General features: G+C 51.0%; 5 protein-coding genes across 5 annotated transcripts; 3 read left to right on the forward strand and 2 right to left on the reverse strand.

The window, feature by feature from the left end:
- Positions 1 to 651: 651 nt before the first annotated feature.
- Positions 652 to 1,806, forward strand: GGS23DRAFT_401637 (proteasome subunit beta type 7 precursor). Its single transcript, XM_051513589.1, has 2 exons — positions 652 to 890; positions 962 to 1,806. The coding sequence occupies exons 1-2, from the start codon at positions 765 to 767 to the stop codon at positions 1,652 to 1,654; spliced, it is 819 nt and encodes a 272-aa protein (XP_051373676.1). The 5' UTR covers positions 652 to 764; the 3' UTR covers positions 1,655 to 1,806.
- An 857-nt stretch (positions 1,807 to 2,663) lies between these two features.
- On the forward strand, positions 2,664 to 5,505 carry GGS23DRAFT_594529 (glycoside hydrolase family 37 protein; the record flags this gene model as incomplete). The annotated part of the gene is made up of 8 exons (XM_051518180.1): positions 2,664 to 2,845; positions 2,900 to 3,144; positions 3,266 to 3,428; positions 3,490 to 3,551; positions 3,741 to 3,921; positions 4,009 to 4,042; positions 4,188 to 5,092; positions 5,271 to 5,505. The coding sequence occupies 8 exons, from the start codon at positions 2,664 to 2,666 to the stop codon at positions 5,503 to 5,505; spliced, it is 2,007 nt and encodes a 668-aa protein (XP_051373677.1).
- A 4,512-nt stretch (positions 5,506 to 10,017) lies between these two features.
- GGS23DRAFT_556983 (DUF1692-domain-containing protein) lies at positions 10,018 to 12,062 on the reverse strand. Its single transcript, XM_051515684.1, has 4 exons — positions 11,461 to 12,062; positions 11,221 to 11,401; positions 10,369 to 11,125; positions 10,018 to 10,312 (listed from the first exon to the last, which is right to left on the reverse strand). Exons 1-4 carry the CDS (start codon positions 11,651 to 11,653, stop codon positions 10,139 to 10,141), a joined length of 1,305 nt encoding a protein of 434 aa, XP_051373678.1. The 5' UTR covers positions 11,654 to 12,062; the 3' UTR covers positions 10,018 to 10,138.
- Positions 12,063 to 13,120: 1,058 nt separating this feature from the next.
- GGS23DRAFT_401933 (uncharacterized protein) lies at positions 13,121 to 15,879 on the forward strand. The gene is made up of 3 exons (XM_051513591.1): positions 13,121 to 15,285; positions 15,347 to 15,485; positions 15,543 to 15,879. The coding sequence occupies exons 1-3, from the start codon at positions 13,329 to 13,331 to the stop codon at positions 15,640 to 15,642; spliced, it is 2,196 nt and encodes a 731-aa protein (XP_051373679.1). The 5' UTR covers positions 13,121 to 13,328; the 3' UTR covers positions 15,643 to 15,879.
- A 626-nt stretch (positions 15,880 to 16,505) lies between these two features.
- Positions 16,506 to 18,130, reverse strand: GGS23DRAFT_603670 (pyridoxal phosphate-dependent transferase; the record flags this gene model as incomplete). Its single annotated transcript, XM_051519497.1, has 4 exons — positions 16,506 to 16,781; positions 16,923 to 17,463; positions 17,538 to 17,796; positions 17,869 to 18,130. 4 exons carry the CDS (start codon positions 18,128 to 18,130, stop codon positions 16,506 to 16,508), a joined length of 1,338 nt encoding a protein of 445 aa, XP_051373680.1.
- Positions 18,131 to 20,446: the final 2,316 nt, after the last annotated feature.

Consider the following 20,446-nt stretch of genomic DNA (forward strand, 5'->3'; position numbering starts at 1 on the left):
TACCTGCCTAAACCTACCTATTATGTACGTGTAGGCAGGTAGCTAAGTATAAAAGTGGGACCTGTGGCCAACCTAGAGAGCAAGGGTGACATGTACCACCACGTACGTACCCATATACTTTAGTATAATGAGTACTCTTTTTTTTATAGTTTTATATATATTATAATAAGTAATGAATCTATTTCATCATATATTTATAAAATTGAAAATAAAATATGAAAAATTTAAATTATATTTTATTATTTTTCTATTATTTTTAAAATTATAAACTAAGAATTTAAGAAAGTTTATTTTTTTTATAACTTATATTTATTTAGCTTATAAAAGTAATATTTAAGTATAAAAATAATTTTATTATAATATTTATAAATTTTCTGCCTTTATATAAGAGGTATATATTTAAAAAGTACTTTATAAAGCTATCGGATTATATGTCGAAAACCTTGATACCACCCCAGGCACACGAACGTACCTAGGTAATTACCTAAGCATACGGCACGCGAGGAGAGGTGCCTCCCCCACGCAGATAGGCAGCTAGCTTCTGGTCGTCATCAATCCTAGATCTCTAATACTCGACAACCAGCCGACTACATGACGCCTGCCTTCACTCAGCAATCTCCACGATACCAAAATCTTGACTACTTGAGGGTTCCTCTGTTCGCACTATAGCCTTTCATTTAAGATCAACCCATAACTTGGCGCCCGCCCGCAGAAGTCCATAGAACTGGTATCTCTCGTCCCCTCGTCGCACCACATCCGCCAGCATGCCTGGCTTCGATTTCTCTAACTATAACCGCAATGCGGCCTTACACGCGCGGGGCGTCCCTTTGCCCAAGGCGACCAGCACTGGTACTACTATCGTCGGGTGCATATATGACGAGGGTGTAGTGGTGAGTCAGCTCCTGCACCGTCATTTGGGCCTTCGGGGTATTTTCATAGGGTGCTGATAGGGTGTTGACAGATCGCCGCCGATACTCGAGCCACCAGCGGGCCTATTGTTGCCGACAAAAACTGCGAGAAGCTACATTACATTTCGCCCCAGATCTGGTGTGCGGGCGCCGGTACTGCCGCCGATACCGAATTCACTACCGCACTCATCTCTTCCCAGCTTGAGCTACACTCTCTGTCGACCGGCCGGAAGCCCCGTGTCGTCACCTGTATGACCCTCCTTAAGCAGCATCTCTTTCGATATCAAGGGCACATCGGGGCATACCTCGTAGTTGCCGGTGTCGATCCCACCGGAACCCACCTTTTCACCGTCCACGCCCACGGCAGTACGGACAAGCTTCCCTATGTAACCATGGGCTCGGGGTCGCTGGCGGCTATGTCCGTCTTCGAGTCGCAATGGAAGCCCGACTGCACCAAGGAGGATGCAATGCAACTCTGCTCTCAAGCTATCCAGGCCGGTATATTCAATGATTTAGGCTCAGGGTCCAACGTTGACTTAGCTGTCATCACGGCTGATAAGACTACCCTACACCGCGGCTTTGTCAAACCGAACGAGCGGAGTCTGAAGCTGAAGAATTATAAATTCAAACGAGGCACTACCGCTGTACTGAATGAGAAGATCATCACCAGAGACGAGATTGGAAAATATGTCAGTGTCCAGGAGCTGGAGTCGACTGAGGGTGAAAAGATGGACGTGGACTCGTGAGACACGCGAGCTCCTACGGGGTCTGGCGCAGGCTCCCTGTACTGAGGTCCACATACCTATGATAATTGAAGGATGCTCTGTTCACAAATGGGATAGTTCACAGGTACCTTTTAGGCGGTGGTGCGAACCACTGCGCCATATGGCCTCTGAAGGTGCTCGCTTGGTTCCTAACTCGAGCAAGAAGACTATCCGATAGGTGACGGGGCCCTCCTCACAAGCATCAGCTTCGGAATTACGACCTTAACAACGCAGCTGCTCCTCGCTCCTTTTCTCGCTCATCTCCCTTTCATATACCTAATTCGTATGAACCCATGTTGGCTGCCCGCCTCTGGGGGTCAAAATCTAGCTCCACGGACATGTGCCCAATTCAACTACTCCAGGGGGTTGGGTATGCCTGCCGACTTCATACGGGCGTTGTTGAGTGGTCCCATAACAACCAATATTGGCCAGGATGATGGGCAGGTATAGCTACGCTAATGCGGAGTGGAATTCCGCTTATGCGGGGGATCTAAGGCCAAGCAGCCACCCGACCCATCAGACCCCCCGGATACTCCGGTTCTGGGTATAATCCATTAATAAAGGAGACAAGTAGGTAACATCCGGCATGAGCACACGTCGCGGTGAAGGTGATGGTGACGATGTCCGCCATCCCAGCCACCGACTCTTCACTCCGCCAGGATCGTAACCCAAGCTACCCCGCCGGCAGCTTCGGCATCCGAGGCAACTCGGGGACCGGTATATAGCCCGCCAGATGTTTCTTTTAGCCTTTGTGCAGTTAGATGTTAGGTCGCTACAAACCTAGAAGTGAGAGGGCTGTGAGGCACGTTGAAACCGGCCTCCAAACTTCTCGCCGACGACGCCGACGACGCCGACTAACGCCCACTCACCGTGTTCTCGCGAGTTCCCCTCCTCCCCCCTTACGCGTCAATACATCGAATGGTTTTACCATCTTCCAATCTACGTCACCATATACACGAATATATTCTACTCCTAACGTACCCAAGACGTTATGAGGGCCATTGGAGGTATTACGGCAGTGTTTGCCCTCAAGTGGTCTGCTGCCGTCCACGCTCTCTACCAAGACGGCTCGAGTTTCACCCCGTGTGACTCGCCTCTGTACTGCCGCGGGGATATTCTTCGGCAAATCGAGCTTGCCCGACCGTTCTCTGACTCGAAGACCTTCGTAGACCTGTAATTACGAGTGTCTACCTCTTTTTATTGTACCACCAGCTGATGTGCGAACAGACCAACAAAGGCGCCCCTAGACGATGTCATCGCGGCCTTTGACAAGCTTACGAAGCCGCTCAATAATGGCACTGAGCTTGCCGAATTTCTGTCCGCCTACTTTGGGGAAGCCGGGTCCGAGCTCGCCGCGGTCCCTAGGGATCAGCTAGCAACCGACCCCGTCTTCTTAGACAAGGTCGAAGACAACGTTATCAAGCAGTTCGTTCATAAGGTTATAGACATTTGGCCCGCGTTAACCCGGACATGTAGGTATAATAATAACATATTTATATCTATATACGAGGCACCAGGCCCGGGCTAGGGAGGAAGACGTGTTGCGGATTACATCCCCTCTCGACGAGATAGGGCTAACGGCGAGGATTGCAGATGTGGGTGCTGCTGACTGCGCAGGTTGCGTCGATAGCTTCATCCCAGTCAACCGTACCTTCGTTGTCGCCGGCGGACGATTCAGGGAGCCCTACTACTGGGACTCCTTCTGGATCGTGGAGGGTCTATTGAGAACCGGCGGCAGCTTTACTGAGATCTCTAGGTCAGCCGGCCTAATAATAAGCGTGGTTAAGTCTCTTCGGGTGTGCTGACATGCCCGACAGGAACATTATCGAGAATTTCCTCGATTTCGTGGACGAGTTTGGGTTTGTGCCTAACGGCGCACGTATTTGGTATGTGTAGGAGCACATACCTAGGTAGCTTACCCCTTCACTAACTCAATTTTGTAGTATGTGAAAGTATTCCCGTCTACCTATTCTTTTCCAACCTAGCTCTATCTCTGTCGGTATCGACACGGGCAGGTGGAGGAGTCTGAGGCTGACTACACTGGAAAGGGGGTGTTAACCTGCAACAGACTATCTCAATCGCTCCCAGCCGCCGCTTCTAACGCAGATGATCAAGGTCTACGTTGACTACACCAACGACACGAGCATCTTGGAGCGTGCGCTGCCTCTACTCATCAAGGAGCACAATTTTTGGATAGAGAACCGAACGGTAGCCATCACATCGGGTGAAAAGACGTTCAATTTAGCACGGTAGGCCCCCTCTCCCTCCTCTTCCAGGCGGCGAGGGCGTTATAATATGCCGTTGTTTCGTTCCACAACGTCTAATATCCAGAATAGCTATGGCGTCCAAAATACTGAACCACGGCCGGAGGTACGTCTATTTAAACAACACAGGCACACGATTAGAATTCCCCTTCTGTTGTCAGCGTAGAGGGGATTTCTGGACGTCCCCCACCAGTCCCTCGATGTTCCCCAGGCGCATGTGTACCGCAATGAAACTTACGTGGGAACCGCAGTCGTATCGCGAAGACTACGTTACTGCAAACAACAGGTCATATTATGCAACATCCGGTATTATCTACCCCGAAACCAAGCCATTAGATGAGGATGAGAAAGCTACTCTCTACGGCAATCTGGCATCGGGAGCCGAATCGGGATGGGATTATAGCTCGCGCTGGGTCGCGACGCCATCCGATGCAGCAGATGATGTCTACTTCCCGTTACGCTCTCTCAATACATACAGTATAATTGGCGTAGACCTAAACTCGATACTATACGCCAATGAAGTCGTTATAGCAGGCTACCTACGAGAGAGCGGTGATGATGCGCTAGCTGCAGAGTTTGAGCAGACGGCCAGGAATCGCTCGGCGGCGATGTACGAGCTAATGTGGAACAGCAAATACAACAGCTATTTTGATTACAATTTAACATCGGCGTCGCAGAACATATACGTACCGTTAGACGAGGATTCCACGCCAACGCAAAGAAGTGATGCTCCGGAGGGCTATCAAGTATTCCTTCATGCCGCTCAGTTCTACCCGTTCTGGCTAGGAGCCGCCCCTGCACAACTCAAAGACAACCCTCTAGCCGTGAAGCTTGCCTTCCAGCGTATAGCAGATCTCCTTTCCGAAAAGGCGGGTGGTATCGCTGCCACGAATTTCGTGACGGGCCAGCAGTGGGATCAACCAAACGTATGGCCTCCCCTGATGTACGTCTTGATGAAAGGGCTCCTCCAGACACCGCAAACTTTTGGTTCGGGCGATCCGGCCTACATCGAGACGCAAGACCTCGCCCTCGCGTTAGCACAACGGTATTTGGACAGTACGTTCTGCACGTGGCGCGCCACTGGCGGCTTTACCGACGAGGCTCCCCAGCTAGGGGGTTTCGGCCCGGAAGACATTGGAATCATGTTCGAAAAATGGTACGTATCTCGACTATCCTACATTTTTAATTGATGTTCTCTGCATGACCTAACACGATCTTAGTACGTCCTGACGCCTCTGTTTTCCATAATTCCTTACTCTCACCCGCTCGTAGAGTAGGAAGAGGGGATTCTCGGGCATGAGCTAGAAATACTAACTAGGTGTAGATGCCGACAGCTCGACAAACGTCGCTGGCGGAGGGGGCGAGTATGAGGTCGTCGAGGGATTTGGTTGGACGAATGGCGTCTTGATCTGGGCAGTCGACACGTTTGCCAACAAGTTAAGGAGGCCAGAATGTGGGAACTTTACCGTGGCGAGTGTTGGCCAGGAAAATGGTAAAAGAAGCAGCATCAGCCAAAGAGCTGTTGAGCTATCGCCTATCGATTCCCGGTGGATAGCGAGGTTTGGCTAGGTAGTAAGGCGTGGACGAGTTAGGATGTTGTAGATCGGTTGCGCTTCGAGGGAACAACAGCCTGTGAACAGTGGCTCGGCGGGCTCTTCTCCTCTAGGTAAATGAAACCTTGAATTCCATACCACCCACAGGACAGAAACGGCTTGCCATGTTGTATACACCCTCCGGAAGTCTACGACCAACATAATCCGGCGGCCTACGGCTCCGCCCCCCCTTCCCCCCCGCTGTATGCTGAAACCGGTTGTTTGTTGTCCGATGCGTTCTAACATCGCCTTGGTAAGTTTCTCGGCCCGCGATTCGGCCCAGGCAATGGCGACTTTGGAGTGTCGGGAATCAAGATCGTACTTCGTTTTGAGAAGACACCGCACGGCGAGGTCCGCCGCCAATGCTGCGGACATTTCGGGGGCGACTGCGACTTCCAACACGTCGTATTGCGATGCAACTGATGGGTGAGTGAGGGGAGGCTGCGTGGAAGAGGTTGTTTGATATGGCTGGTAAGCAGGAGGAGCGGCTAGATTAAATAGTGAATTCTGTGGCCGTGTGGTCACGGTAAGCAAGCGCCTGCGCAAACGCCAAGCCAACAACCATTTACTTCCCATCGCATGCCACCGATGGCAAGGCAGAAAGCGCGTTTCTTGCTGCTTTCCTTGTCAGCCGCTATCTGGCTCTCCAACCATGTTCTTGCCTTCTCCCTCGCCTGATCCCTGTTTACCTCCGCCTTAGGCTCGCAGCAAAGTTGCCCCAGCACTGCCTCGTCTCCTACGCTCTCGAGAACCTATATTACATCGACCATCCTACTTGAACTAATCCACTGGAGCCAGAACATAGGAATCCAAGGGAGAACATAGGAATTAAAGCAAGCATTCCTATTCCATTCTATATCCTGCCTGCAGGGCAAAGGAGCAACAGGGACCACCCTCCTTGGCCGAGAGACGCCGACACACCGCCTGGTGCTGATCAAGACCGACCGTCCTGAATAAGTGTAAGCCCTGAACCCCTGGCTTTGAATATGTATGGCACGTACCTGCTCTAATCCGTGCTCCATGATGACCCCTCGGAACTCGAATCCGAATAGTAACCGGAGTCGTACTCTAAACAATATTCGCAGCTCTGGAGATCGTCGGCAAAGTTGGTGTTGTTTTGGATGAGCCCTCCGCTGACAGGATGTAACAGTTGCCATCGTAACACGGCCGCAGCGGGGACAGAGGTTATTTGTCCACGTACACATTTTTCTTAGTTGGGATAGCTTGTCGTATAGGAAGTGACCGGAATAGGTAACTTGATGGCGGCAAATGGCTTATCGTATATAGGAAAGTAGAACGGCTAACTTGGTGGGAGGTTTTATCACAGTTACGCTCTCGTTAATGTTCAGGTAGAGACACGACTCTAAATAGACGACAGACAGAGCCTTGTCCGTCTCCCTCTCTCCCTCCCTCCCCCTCCCTCTCCCTCCCTCTCCCTCCCTCTCCCTCCCTCTCTCTCCCTCTCTCTGCGCCTTGTTCAAACCATGCCCCCTGGTGCCTAAACATCAGTGGCCGGCCCCAACGCGGACCATGCCAATACATGAAGGTCAGCCTTGTGCCTCCTGGCCTTGGATTTGATGACCAGCGCCAAAACGAACCGTTGAAAGGTCTGTTCAAGGCCAACCTTGACGTATTCCGGGGCAGCATGATGGTCAACCCAACCTTCCATACTAATCAATATCTATACACAGTCAATGCCTGCCTGTGCCAAATCCACATTCTTCCATAGCCGCCCAACAGACGGCCATTATGCTAGGCCACTTCCTCCCCGAGGCAGAAACTGCGTATGCGTGAGGGCCGTTCGGCCTAAATGGTAGTGGCAAATAAAGACATGAGGCCGTTGCGCAATCATAATTAGAGGAGCAGTGTCGACGGCGCGGGGTTTAGGGTTGCCGCCCTGTCATTTGCAAGACAGCATGAGCCCCAAACTGTTAGGCCGGTATGCTGAGCCGCAGGTGTCAGGGAATGTGACAAGGTAACTTCTGTTGCGGTGAGTTTATGTTAGCGGAATTACAAGCAGTGATATTAAAGAAGACGTTTATATACATACCTGTGCCGAGTGATTTTAGGCCTAGAAATGAGCTGGAAAAAAAAAACCGGTATGATGACAGATAAGCATGCGGTAGAGGGCGGACCCTTTATGTTAGGTATCATTTCAGCCGTTTCGTAGCCGATATATAGCTCGACTCTCTAATAAGAGGCCCTTTGTGCTGATGTATGAGGAGATTATACTGCTTATAAACAGCCTTCTCTTTAGCTTGAGTTACAAAGTTATCGCCATTTTAGACTAGGAGTAGAGTCATGTCGTGCTAGCACAGCAGCTTTTCTTACGAGAACTTAGAGAATTCCTAACTCAAGCGTCGTAGCTTGGTAAGTCTGCCTCTCCTGACAAGGAACATGAAGAAGGGATGAAATCTATACTAACCTTAGGCTAGCTAATACGAAGGTTCGGAGAGAATCGCAGTGTTGGCTTGTTTTTTATACTTTGCGCCAGGAAAATTCCTTGCGGGCTACTGAGTAGGCCAGGCAGATGGTTAAGAAATGATTAGTCGTTAGGTGATTATCACGTGCTTCTCATAAGGCATATAGGGTAGGTAGTTAATGTTTCAGCGTTTGCGCTTTGACCTGTTATTCGCCATTCACAGAGGCTTTAAACCGCCATGTAGGTCACGCCGTCTGAGCCTCATTGTTAGTTGGTTTTGCCCTGGCAGTGCAGACTTATTCTAACTCATGTAGGTCTTCCAACCAGCCACACCGCAGCATGCCGTTTGGACATGACTTGATTGGAGGTTATCATCTCGGACAAACGAACCTAACCAACAGCATCTCACCTCAATCATGTCCTAGAGGAGTTGGATTTGGCAAAGAGCAGTACGTTGGCTATGCAAAAGGCCTACGGTGTGTGTGCAGCACGTCATATAGTGTATATAGGACAGAGAAAGCTCAAGGACAAGTGTAAGCTTGATATAAGGAGAGCCTTGTGCTTAGGGTGCCTCGCAATCCTGTTAGCCCTAGCCGTGTCTTATGCAGAGTGCCTGCTATAGATTAGCACAAGCATGCCAGAGCCCCCTTCGGGGGGCCGCAGGGGCTATACTATATTTCAAGGATAATTAAACTGTTTACGATATTATTATCTTAATTTAGGATATGTTGAAGCACTCTGCGCTTCTCTACGTTTTCGTACCGAAAACCTAGGACCTCTCCGAAGGCTAAGGGAAAAAGAGTAAGTAGGAATCGACGCTTAATTAAACTACGAAAAGAGATGAATTAGCAATCGATTCTTAATTAAACGGGGAGAAATTAACCTAGATTAAACGGGGAGAAACTAACCTGGATTAAGTAGGGAGAAACTAATGAACAGGAGCAGCGTGGGCACGCTGACGGAGGCACGAAACGGCTACCCAACTGCCAACAACTGGCTCAGTGCCGATCAACTAAGATCACAGCTGTAAACAGCTGTAATCGGTTGATCGGCCAGCTGAAAACGGCAGCTGGGAAAGGGGAAAAAAGAAGGAAGGAAGGAGACTAGAAACGGGTAACGAGGATCGCGAGAAAAGGCATGGCAAGAAACGAGTGAATGGCTGTTGGTCGTGATAGCTACAGGTCTAAGTCTGACTGATGAAAATATGAGTGCGCGACCTATATAAATATACATCGAAAAGGCTACGTGGCCTAGATCCACCGCACCACTACACTAACCTTAATTAATCTATATATAAATATATCACAGAGCGAGAGCTATGTATATGAGAGTACATACGAAGAGCTATCTAACAAGCAACGAGTAACGAGAGGAGGAGTAAAGGAAGAAAAGATCTTGTTCTGTCTAAGAACTAATTAAAGAAATAGAAGCAATGAGAGTATATATATAGAAGCTCCTATTGCTAAGGTAAGCAACGAAGAGGAGCAACCTAGAGAGTTACCTCTACGTGATATACCCCTCAGTCAACGGCGTATAAGAACGCGGCGTCGATTTCTCTCTTACGTAAAGTAAAAAAGCTGCATTTATCTACATATAGGAGCTATCTCGAAAACTAAATAATAGAAAAAGCTCGTAAAAGCTATTAGTTTCCGAACGGCGGGAAGCTCTTCTAGGCAGGTTGCTCTCATATATATGTAAATAAGCTCGGGAGGGTTTCTAATCGCCGGGCAGGTCGCTCTCTTACGAGCCTGAGAGTACCGATGCCGGGTAAGCCGCTTTTATACAGGCCCGGTAGGCCCGATCGACGCCGGGCAGGTTGCTCTCGAGCCCGGCAGGTAAGGCGCCGGGTAGGTTGCTTTCTAACAAGCGAGCTCCGTATTACAACCTCGCTATACTTATTAATAATACAGTGTACCTATAGGTTTTCTTAATATATTTAAAAATTAAAGTTACGGTTATAAGACTATACTTTACGTACTTTTTAATACTTCGTTTAATAGTAGTTTTTAAGAGTAAACTATATACTTAAGTTAATAATTAAGGAATTAAAAAAATAATTAAATATAAAGTAGATGATTTTCAGTCACAGTAATTAAAAATGAAAATCACAAAACCCATTATAAAGAAACGTCAAATTTATTCAAAAAACATATAATCATTAAAACTAGCTACCTTTAGTTGTATTTTGTTAAAGGTTCTTTGATTGCAGCTTCTTTATTCTCGAGGCGCCCTCGTAGACACCCCTATCCACTGCTGCAGCTACCGTGAGAGTGCCTCCGATTACGGCACAAAGACCCGTGAGGAAGCCGACGAAGGTTTTCGCGCGCTCTTCTCGGTTTATCACCTTCATAGGTGAGATATCCTATCGCATGTCAGTGACTTGCCCTTCGGCCATTCTCGGGTGGGAGATGTATATACGTAAGAAAAGAAGACCCCCGGAATGCCACCTTTTGCATGCATCCGCTCTTGGTGACCCTCGGCTGCGTCATCGCCGCCAGCCAGGCTGCGCTTGTGGCTGGTTACCGAGTACTGGTGCGTTTCTATGCTTCCGTCGACTGCGCTTCCCAGGTTTCCCAGCCAGACATCATCGTCCGTCGCCTGATTGCTCGACCGCGACCAGCTGAGGGGTAGGTAAGCAGTGGGAACAACCTTGACAAAGTACATAAAATTGAAGTTAGGGTCGTCGGTGGTCTGCTTCACTTGGTTAAGGGGGTTTAGGTGATGGTTGGACCAGGGACTGTTTCTGTTATGCTTCTTCGCGATGTCCTCCGGGAGCTGAGGCCCGAAACGAAGCTGGTGGATTTCGTGTTCAAACGAGTGGCGGACTGGGCTATCCCAATAGTTCTTAAGATCGTGGACGTGCACATTGCCATTGCTGAAGCTTCGACCCGGCGCGAAATGAAAATTGCCAATGACTTTGTTGACACGGATTGCGCCTTCGATTCGGCATCCTTCGTTTCTCTGCTCGTCCAACTTCTCGGCATAATGCTCTCGGGAGCATTGTTCGACCCCCTCGCCTCTGCCGAAAGCCCAAGACGCTTGCTCGTACGCGTCACGAACCTCGCTGCAGGTGCTGCAGCATCCAGGTTTTACAGCATTGCTTGGGGCGGGGGCGCCATAACAGGGGCCGCAGTAATTTGGATCCAGATGAAGGGCAGTCTCTTCCTCCCCATGACTAGACAATGGTTAGCCAGAAGGAGAAGAGGACGTTGGGAGGCAGATGATGAAAACCAAAGATAACGGAGCCAGAACGAGAATCATTCTACTTACAGAGATAGGGCAGTGACGTCGATAACCCCCCCTCCTTGGGAGATGGGTTGCAGCCTGACTTTCCTCACTCCATGCAATACGCCATGTTGTTGCTCGCCAGAGACGTCCATTACATCGAGGGTTAAGAGTTCGCAAGGGAGTCGAGGGAAAGTGATATTCATGTGGATTTCCATTCGTTCTCCTACGAGCATAATGTGAGAAGCGCATAACGGGCCAGGGGTTGCCAGGCAGTGATCATACCTCTGCCCTTATCGACAATGAGTTCAGGGTGAATCACTACCCTCCTATAGTCGGCCCATTCCCCCCAGGCAAGGTAGAGGACGACTACCAAAGATATAATGGTGACAATTCCACCGGAAGTGGTTCGTATCCGCGCATCCTCGACGGTCTTGGTGAAGGCATCTAACCTCGTAAATCTCGACTTCGCAGGCATGTCGGGGGAATTGGTAATTCGAACCTCTACGCGAGCGGAAGAAGTCCTCGACTGGGGTGGCCTACTCGCGAGACGCAGGAGCGGAAACGGCGTGGTAAATCAATTCCCTGGATCAAAAAGAACAGCGAAGCATCAAGGAGAATTAAAAGGGCCGCCGTGGACGCGGCATTGAATGGCCAGTCTCGTATCTAGCAGGAAATGGGAATTTTACTCGTTGGCAAGAGAGGTTAGGGGGAATTAAAACTCCCCACGTAGAGATAGTAGGTGTTTTTTGTTCTGTTCACCCGAAAGGCCACCTTCACCTTTCCAGGAGAATCACGAAGGGACCAACTCTTGCATGGAGGGCAAGGCTTGGCGGTCGCAGCAATGGGAGCTAATGTACCTTCTCCTACTCAAGTTAGACCTGCACTGGTACAGATGTATTACAGAGGTTACCCGCCTTAGGTAATGCTAGTTAAGTTATCCTTATATAGGTTTCTATTATAGTGTACCTACGCTACTCCTATTTACTACGTAGCTTTCTTAATTTATATAACATTATATTAAAAAGCAACTATAAAAAACGTAGTTTAATTATAACTATTTAAGTCTTCTTTTAATATATTATAGCTTAAGTTAATTATTTAAACGAAGCTAAGTTATAGTAGAAAGCTTATCTTTAGTACTATACGTAACTACGTTTATGCGCTTATAGTAATTCTTAAATAGCGAGAGAGAGGATCTGTCCTTAGCTTATATCAAGGGGGGGTATACTAAATGAAATTAGAACTAAACTAGGCGCCCCTGCTCTTAAGATTGTCTGATTTTCTTAGATGTATCCGGGGCAAATCTTGACTGAATGACTGGCTGGGTACCTACATTCATGCATGCACACGGTACAGCGCTTTTACCCTCTAACCAAGCTCCCACTCACTGCGCTCACTTGCTCGCTCACTCGACTTCTCTCCTTCACGAACAAACATGTACTGGGTAGTATGATAACAGCAACCCACCACTCTCCCAACCATCCTTTCCCCCCTCTCTTTCTTCTAGTTGTCCACCTCCCATCTACTCCATCCTGCTGTCGAGGCCAAGCATTCCTCCTGTTGATGTGACCAGTCATCATCTGTTCTCTTACCTGCGCAGCATACAACCCAGCCAATCATTTCCCGTCGGCCAATTAGGTGCTGGCTCAAGTTCCTCCCCCATTCATCCTTTTCGTTGGCTTCCGATTTCACTGTATTCATTCCCCTCTCTCTATCCCTTAAACATTCTGCCATTGATGCTTTACATTAACTCTATACTCGAGGCAATACTCTGTCTGTCTACCGGCCCTCGCGTAGTATATTCCGAGCGTCTCTCAGGCACCAGCGGTCTGCTGGGCATATTCGGATCCCTCATCACGTCGACCCTGCCTTCCTGTCGCATCCCGCCCTCTATCTAGACCTCCCGCAGAGTCAATCCAATTCAAACCTCGTGTTTCGTGCACTAGGTGGATATCGCGAAAACCGTCTCCACCCCCGACTTGTGCCCGTCATTCACCTAGGGTTAGGCCTGAATCTGAATTGTACCCCATTCGACTTGGCTCAGCCTAGTTGCGCGAGCCGAATCGAACACGGGACACCAAATACCTTTCAGTTCGAGACGGAGGTCCTACAGCACTGGAGAACTTCAACCCGATCCATCCCCCTTCGCGATGGCGAACCGACCTAACTTCATCGATCTGAGGGCTAATTCCTCAGCCTCCGTCGCCAGCGCTTCTTTGCGCCCCCTCAAATCGCCACGCTTACACGTCGCAGGAGAGGTTCCTCCCGCCTTGTCCCCCCTCGATGCCTTCGCAGCGCAGAGCCGCTTGCTTGCTAAGCAGCTTGAAGACAGTGCCAAAGCCGGCAGGCGGATGAGTCGCTTGCCCCCATTGACCACGGAAAGCCCTTTGATCGTCCAAGGCCGTTCAGAGTATTTTCGTTCCATGTCCTACGACTCTGAAGATCAACTTGAGTCGCCAAAGCCAAATGCTGGCCTCGGTCTGACTACAGAGATAGAAACTCCGCCAGAACGACCCGTTTCGATGCACCCCCGAATGAGCCGCATACCCCCTACACCGGATCAATCCATACCTCTGCCTCCGAACCCATTCGCAGAATATATGCGGGGCCGGCAGCTTGAACGGCTAGAAGAGGACGGTGGCTTATATGGCGCTCGCAGGGAACAATCACCTGGCAGCTTAGAGAACACAATTGAGAGAGGACTTAGGCGCAAATCAATGGAACATATGGACGCTCGAGATATTTCGCCTAGCCGTGGCCACTTTCCTCCGTCACCAGAGAAGCTCACCAAAACACCTTCACACGAATCCGCTGGGTTAGTGCCGCCGAGGCCTCCTCTATTTCCTAAGCGCTCGTCCAGCATAATGTCGGCACCCCTTGATTCCAATAGCGATGAGGCCTTAAGTGCTTCTTTTCACTCGCAACCTGGCCGAAAGTTGTCCTCGAGCAGTGCCTTTTCGGGGCCAGGACTTGCATCGCCAATTGCTCATTACCAGAGATCCCCCTCGATTAGTTCTGAGGCTTCTGCGCCGCTGCCTCGACCTTCCTTTAATTTCTCTCGCCCACTGAGCCGCACAGGCACGCCGGGCTTGGATGCGCCATCTCGGCAAGCCTCGTCCGACAGCCAGCCGTCCTTCATTCTTGCCGACGATACTGCACACACACCGGTCAGCCTGCATAGCGAGTCGTTTTCGGAGGGTGGTTTGTTGGATGATGGGAGGGGAGGCGCCTCGTCCTATATCTACTCTAAGTACTCACTACCTAGGGGTAAGGCATTGCAACGTAACTCAGTCGTCTTCCACGACGCAGACCCGCCGACCTCCATCTGGGAACACCCAGTCGCGCCTTCAAGCAATGTCCAGTCGTTTCCTGGGGCTGATCAAGCCCCACCATCACCACCCAGCCGCCCATCGAGTTCTTCTTCGAGGTTCCAGGAAGCACCGCTTACAGCCGAGCTTCCTCCAGCTCGCCCGTCCATAGAACGAAGCAAGCTTGCCAATGAAATGTCGCCGGATGGGAGGTCGCCGTCCCCTGGACCGAGTCGCGCATCGGCTGGGGATAGACCATCGGAAGACTTGTCTGGAGGACGTTCCGTGACGCCGCCCCCTCATGACCAAACCCGCGGACGGACGCCGATATCGATATCGACAAGCGACTCTGCTAGTACCATCAAACCAACGAAGCCGCAGCATCCGCACGCTCCAACCGCAGCCGAAATGAGCGCAGAGGAGCACCTGGCCAAAGGGATCAAGTGCCACGAGGAGGGATCAGTAAATGAGTCTACCTACCATCTGCGGCTTGCTGCACGTGCTGGCGATCCAACAGGGATGCTTCTATACGCGCTGGCCTGTAGACATGGATGGGGTATGCGCCCGAACCAACGGGAAGGTGTCGAGTGGTTGCGCAAGGCTGCGGAGGTCGTCAGCGCCGAAATTGCGGACGACGAAGATCACGTCAAAGAGGGCAAATCGGTAGACTTCATGGATCGAAAAACGCGTAAAGCCCAATTTGCTTTAAGCATCTACGAATTGGGTGTTAGTCACATGAACGGCTGGGGGATCGAGCAGGATAAAGCACTTGCTCTACGATGCTTCGAGATTGCCGGGAGTAAGTCGACTAATATATGTCCCCGAAAACAATTTAAGCAGAGCTCTGACTGTAGGTACAGGCTGGGGCGACGTCGATGCTCTTGCAGAGGCGGGCTTCTGCTACGCCCAGGGCATCGGTTGCAAGAAGGATCTCAAGAAGAGCGCCAAATTTTATCGCATGGCTGAGGCCAAAGGCATGAGTATGCCAGGGAATAGCTGGTTGGTCCCCATCAATTCTAGAGAGTATTGTTCGCGGCTAACATGGCCTCCTCGTAGGATACACAAAGCAAAGTATAGCGACGACGTCAGCGACACGAAATCAAAGCGTCCCCGGAGCAAGTCAAAGAGCAGGGGAATCTTCAGCAAGAAGTCCTAAGGAAGAGACCGGGTGGGTTTCAGGCCCTTGGTGGGTTTTATGGTAATGACTTTACACCATCGTGACTTTCTCTCGGCGTTTGGCAGCATCTTTTCGACAGAGACAGCAAAAAATACCATTCGAGCATAACGAGCAGGGGGGTGGGATCGCATCCATTGCTTATAACTGCCAACTTTACACATAATACCCCCGAAACGAAAAACAACTACAACGAATACCACCTCGTTGCGATCTGCTTGGGCTCGCTCGACAAAGCGCGGGAGTGCGGATTTACATCCCACGTCGAGAGCGCTTCGCACGATGAACTGGCTGTGCAAGGCTACGCATCTGAACCGTATATAAACACCTCGTGGGAAAGACGGAGGTGTAAAGAGAACCGGCCGGCAGGAGAGACGGACGCCTCCGAGTCAAGGGTTACGTGATATTGAAACAGGACTGGGGTGGGGAGCGAGGGTTTAGTTCTTGGGTTGATTATGACGCCTCGCCCATGGAGCCTTGGCCTGAGAAGAACAGCTATATGTCTATTTCTAAATCTGCGACGAGGGAGAGTGCGCGCCAGTCAGTTCAATGACATTTGTGTTGGTACGTCGTCCGGACTAGGTAGATTTGTCACATATATGCGTCACAACACCGGGTCGGGGGCCGGAGGGATAGGCGGGCGCGGTCAACGACTTGCTAGCCGTACAACCGCGAAGGAGGTCCAATAAGGCTGGTCACTGCTGGGTTTGGAAGACATCGTCGAGAAGTTGGATTCCTTTCCTCGACGATATCTTGCCGATATAGCAACTACCTCTTTGGAAGCAGAACCTAGCTAGGGCTCAGAACTCCGGCTCACCCGCTCGGTTTGCGCTGTCTTCCCGCCACTACACCCCGTAAGGCCCATACTGGTGCGTCTGACTATCTGTTTTGTATTCGGGACCCTCTTTCTCCCGAGAGATCGTCTCAAAGATTCCGCTCAGTCTCTGGATAGCCTCCTCGCCAATTTGATAATGCGTTATAAGACGGTTGCCCATCAACTTAAGGCCTACCTGGTTACCCAACTCAACAAATCTAGAAACGGAGCAGTTCATGGACTTCAAATCTAGCCAGCACATGTTCGTCTGGACGGGGCACTCCATCCTACCACCTAGACCAGTCCACTACGACACCTAGAGTCAGCATTCTCTATTAACGAACAGGCCGTGGAATAGGTAATTGGGCGCCACCTATCGAGACCGGCGAGTCTTACTCCGCCAACCAGTGGTCGTACCAGCCGAGGGCAAAATCTCAAGGTTACGTACCAGCTTCTCGACACGCTTTGCCGTGGCGTGGGTGTCTCTGAGGAGCCCGCCTTCGCCGTCCGGCCCCTTTCCAAACGTCACGTCGACTGCAACTCTGGCAGCAGCAGTGACGACGCCAGATTGGCGCAGACCGCCTCCGATCGACTTACGCACCCACCTCGCATGTTTGATGAGAGACTTGCTGCCTACGAGGATGCTCCCAATCGGTGCGCCCAGGCCCTTAGAAAAGCATAGGGAGACGGTGTCGAAGTATTGGCAGAAGTCTCGTAGGGATCCGGCGCCGGCAGCGACAACCTCCCACAGTCTAGCACCATCGCAGTGCATCATAATCCCATGCTCTCGCGCGAATTCGGAAATCCTTTTCACCTCGGCCAGCGGTATGATCAAGCCATTCAGCGAATTCTCGAGGCTTATGACACACGTGGGGCAGGAGTGGACTTCATCACCCAGGACGGCTTTGGACTGGATATCTTCTAAGGTCAGGTAGGTGGCGTTTTTGGGTGCCACTGTGGAGACCATTGCGCCGGTTAATGACGATACGCTATGAGCCGTGGGCGTGCAGTTAGCTTCAGATGAGACATGGCGAGACATGGCGAGATGAGGTCGGCTCTTTACCCTCCAGCCTCATATTTGACAATGTGCGAGCGGTGGTCGCATAACACACCATATGGCGGCTGCCTGAGCAAAGAACGCAGTGCGATCTGGTTGCCCATGGTGCCAGAAAGCACAAACAGACCAGCTTCCTTGCCCGTAAGCGAGGCGACGTGGGCCTCTAGGTCTATAGTGGTCGGGTCCTCTTCGAAGACATCATCCAGCAACGTGGTCTTCTGGATCGCAAGCAGCATGGCACTAGTTGGTGTGGTCATCGTATCGCCTACAGGACTCGGCAGTCAGACCTTGGCAGTTCAATAATGGGAGGAAGGGGGGGGGTTAGGAACTGCCCTACTCCTGAAATCGAAGGCGGCGGCGCCTTGGTGGCCCAGCCAGCTGCCGGCCGAGGCACTGTCGGAGTGTTGCATAGGGCGCGAGGCAGGAGACGAGTTATCAGAGCGACTTGCACGGATATTGTACGTGGAGAAGCGTGTTGGTAGCAGTGGCGGGGTGGCCGATTTTTGCACTGCCCGACAACGTCGCCACGCAGACCTGTCGTTTACTTGGGCGGCTTTGGTAAAAAGTGCCCTGAACAACGGGCTCCTTAAACGACCCATGGCCCATGGGATACCGCCGTATAACTGTGGCCTACCAACTTCCAACTTGCTTGCTAAAAGACATATCCCCGAATCCGATTTCGCTGCGGAGATATAACTTAAGAGAGATAAGCACCTACGTACGATAGCAGAAGGTAGGTGTCTATCGACAGTATGTCTATGATACTAACACGGTATAGATATGACCTTCAAACAAGGTAATAATAACGAACGCTTTCATGAGGTATAAAATACTTATAGTAAAAGCGAAGTCGCTGCTCGTGCCCCCTTTCGGCGGCATCGTCTGATTGGCCCAATCGCCCACACTGCCTTCGTCGCAACCCCACCAAATTGCCCACCCACGACCGCCTGCCACCACTAGGTCAATTCCCACGACAACTTGATAAGTACGCCAACTGCTGACATTTATTTCTAGAGAGTCCAGCGCTTGGCGCCCCTCGCGAGCCCGTTGCAACGCATCCGATTGCCGAAGTATTCGAACAAGCCTCCTCCGCAGAGGGCTCCGAGACACGACCAGTCACATCACCATCCAGCCTTGATGCAGCACCAGATCCTCCATCGGCCACTCCAGCTTGCTTAGATACTCGAAACCCCGAAGAGCAGGCGACCGAGAACGAGGAGGAGACGCCGTACGCCACCGATACCGACGCGATAGCCAATCCAAAATGCGCTGATGCTCCCTACCACGGCAAGGGCGAAGGCGAAAATGAGGCCGCGGGGCCGCTCGAAGATGTCAGCGACAGCAGTGAGGATAAACTAGACCTGGCCAGTTCTTGCAGAGGAGGAGGACGAGAACGAAGAGGATTACGATCCAGCACAGGACAGCACCGCAGCGACCGCTCAAGCGATACAAGATGCCCACGCCACCCCCTCATAGCATCTCTAGAGTAGCGAGAGTGAGACGGAGACGCCTTTGCGGTCATACAAGCGTCGCAAAGTATCACGGACTCCCCGTCTTACGTCGATCGATTCAAGACGCTCTTGGCCAGGCAACCCATCGCCCTCTTCCCGAGTCGCCAAAACGTCAGTACAGGCTAAGTCTACCGCTGGATACCTCACTTCGGATGACCCGTCGGATACAGACGGGGGCGCAGGCCCTCGTGCGAAGTACGAAGAGTGGCCGCTCCAAAATGCGACTCTGAAGCGCGTCACTCAAGGCAGCAAGGCGGTTTTCTCCCCGCAGTTTGAGTGGGACTCGTGTACGAAACGCCATGGAAAGGCCGGTAATCCCGAGCATGTTCTCGCCGCGTCAAAGAAAGTTAAGGCAACTAGGCGAGGGTGCCTAGCGAGGGGGTTAAAGCTCACACCTAGGGAGGATCAGCATCTCGCCAAACTGAAGAAAGATGGTCTCTGCTGGCGAGAGACCCCCGGACTGCACACAGAGAAATTCCCGGGCCGGAGCCTGGGTTCTCTGCAGGTGAGGTACTCGACGAGGCTAAAGGAATTTGGAGGAACTGAGGCGGGATAATGGCCAGGTTCATGCTGTTTTTCGGGTCCATGGCTGTGGTTGATCGAGCAAAGGTAGCTAGGTCCACCGAATCTCACCTGGATTTTCGAAATGGCTGGGCCGGATGCTTATGGCTGTTCGTTGATTCGACTTGATACGTATGTACCTTAGCCACCGAGAGACTAGAACAATCTACGTGGTGGAAAGATAAAGAGGATTTCTAGCCAAGATAACAAAGGATGGAAGGGTAGGAAATCACCCAAGTCATCCGATCGGACAACTTGGATGGGTAGACACATTCGTCCAATTCCACATCACATACTCGTCCATCAATCTTGTATATTACGCATGCTAGGAAGTCTTATATCTCGCCCATGGAGCCCGTCCTCTATTCCCTGGAGGATAGGTACTATTAATGAGTTCTTTGCGTCACATCCACCTGTGACGCGGAAGCAGTGTGACGAACTTGCCACGTCTCTCGCCGGTGCCCCCGTCAATCCCATACCAATACAAGGTTCCTTCAGCTACACCGTGACAGCCAGAAGGCAGCCAACCATTCTTGGGGTCCTGTCGATGGCGGGTCACTGTGACAGGAATACGAATTCCTCCAACCTACTTAGGACACAGCTGTTCGTTTGCGGGCTGCGGTTTAGGGTCGCATCCAATTTACAACGTGTGTGTTGGGGATGGAGGCAGAACCTGAGGTGCACCACGAGGCAATTGTGAAGGAGGTGGGGTTGCATTTGGGGAGGTTCAATAACCAAACACAAGCTGTTTTGCCTGGTCCATCATAGCGTTGGCCCCCATCCAAAGGCGGGATGTCGTCCGCAAATTACCTACCTTTTTTTTTAATAGTGACATTACGCACA

Source organism: Durotheca rogersii (assembly GCF_024521655.1).
Source record: "Durotheca rogersii strain YMJ 92031201 chromosome Unknown GGS23scaffold_5, whole genome shotgun sequence".
Taxonomy (NCBI): Eukaryota; Fungi; Ascomycota; class Sordariomycetes; order Xylariales; family Xylariaceae; genus Durotheca; species Durotheca rogersii.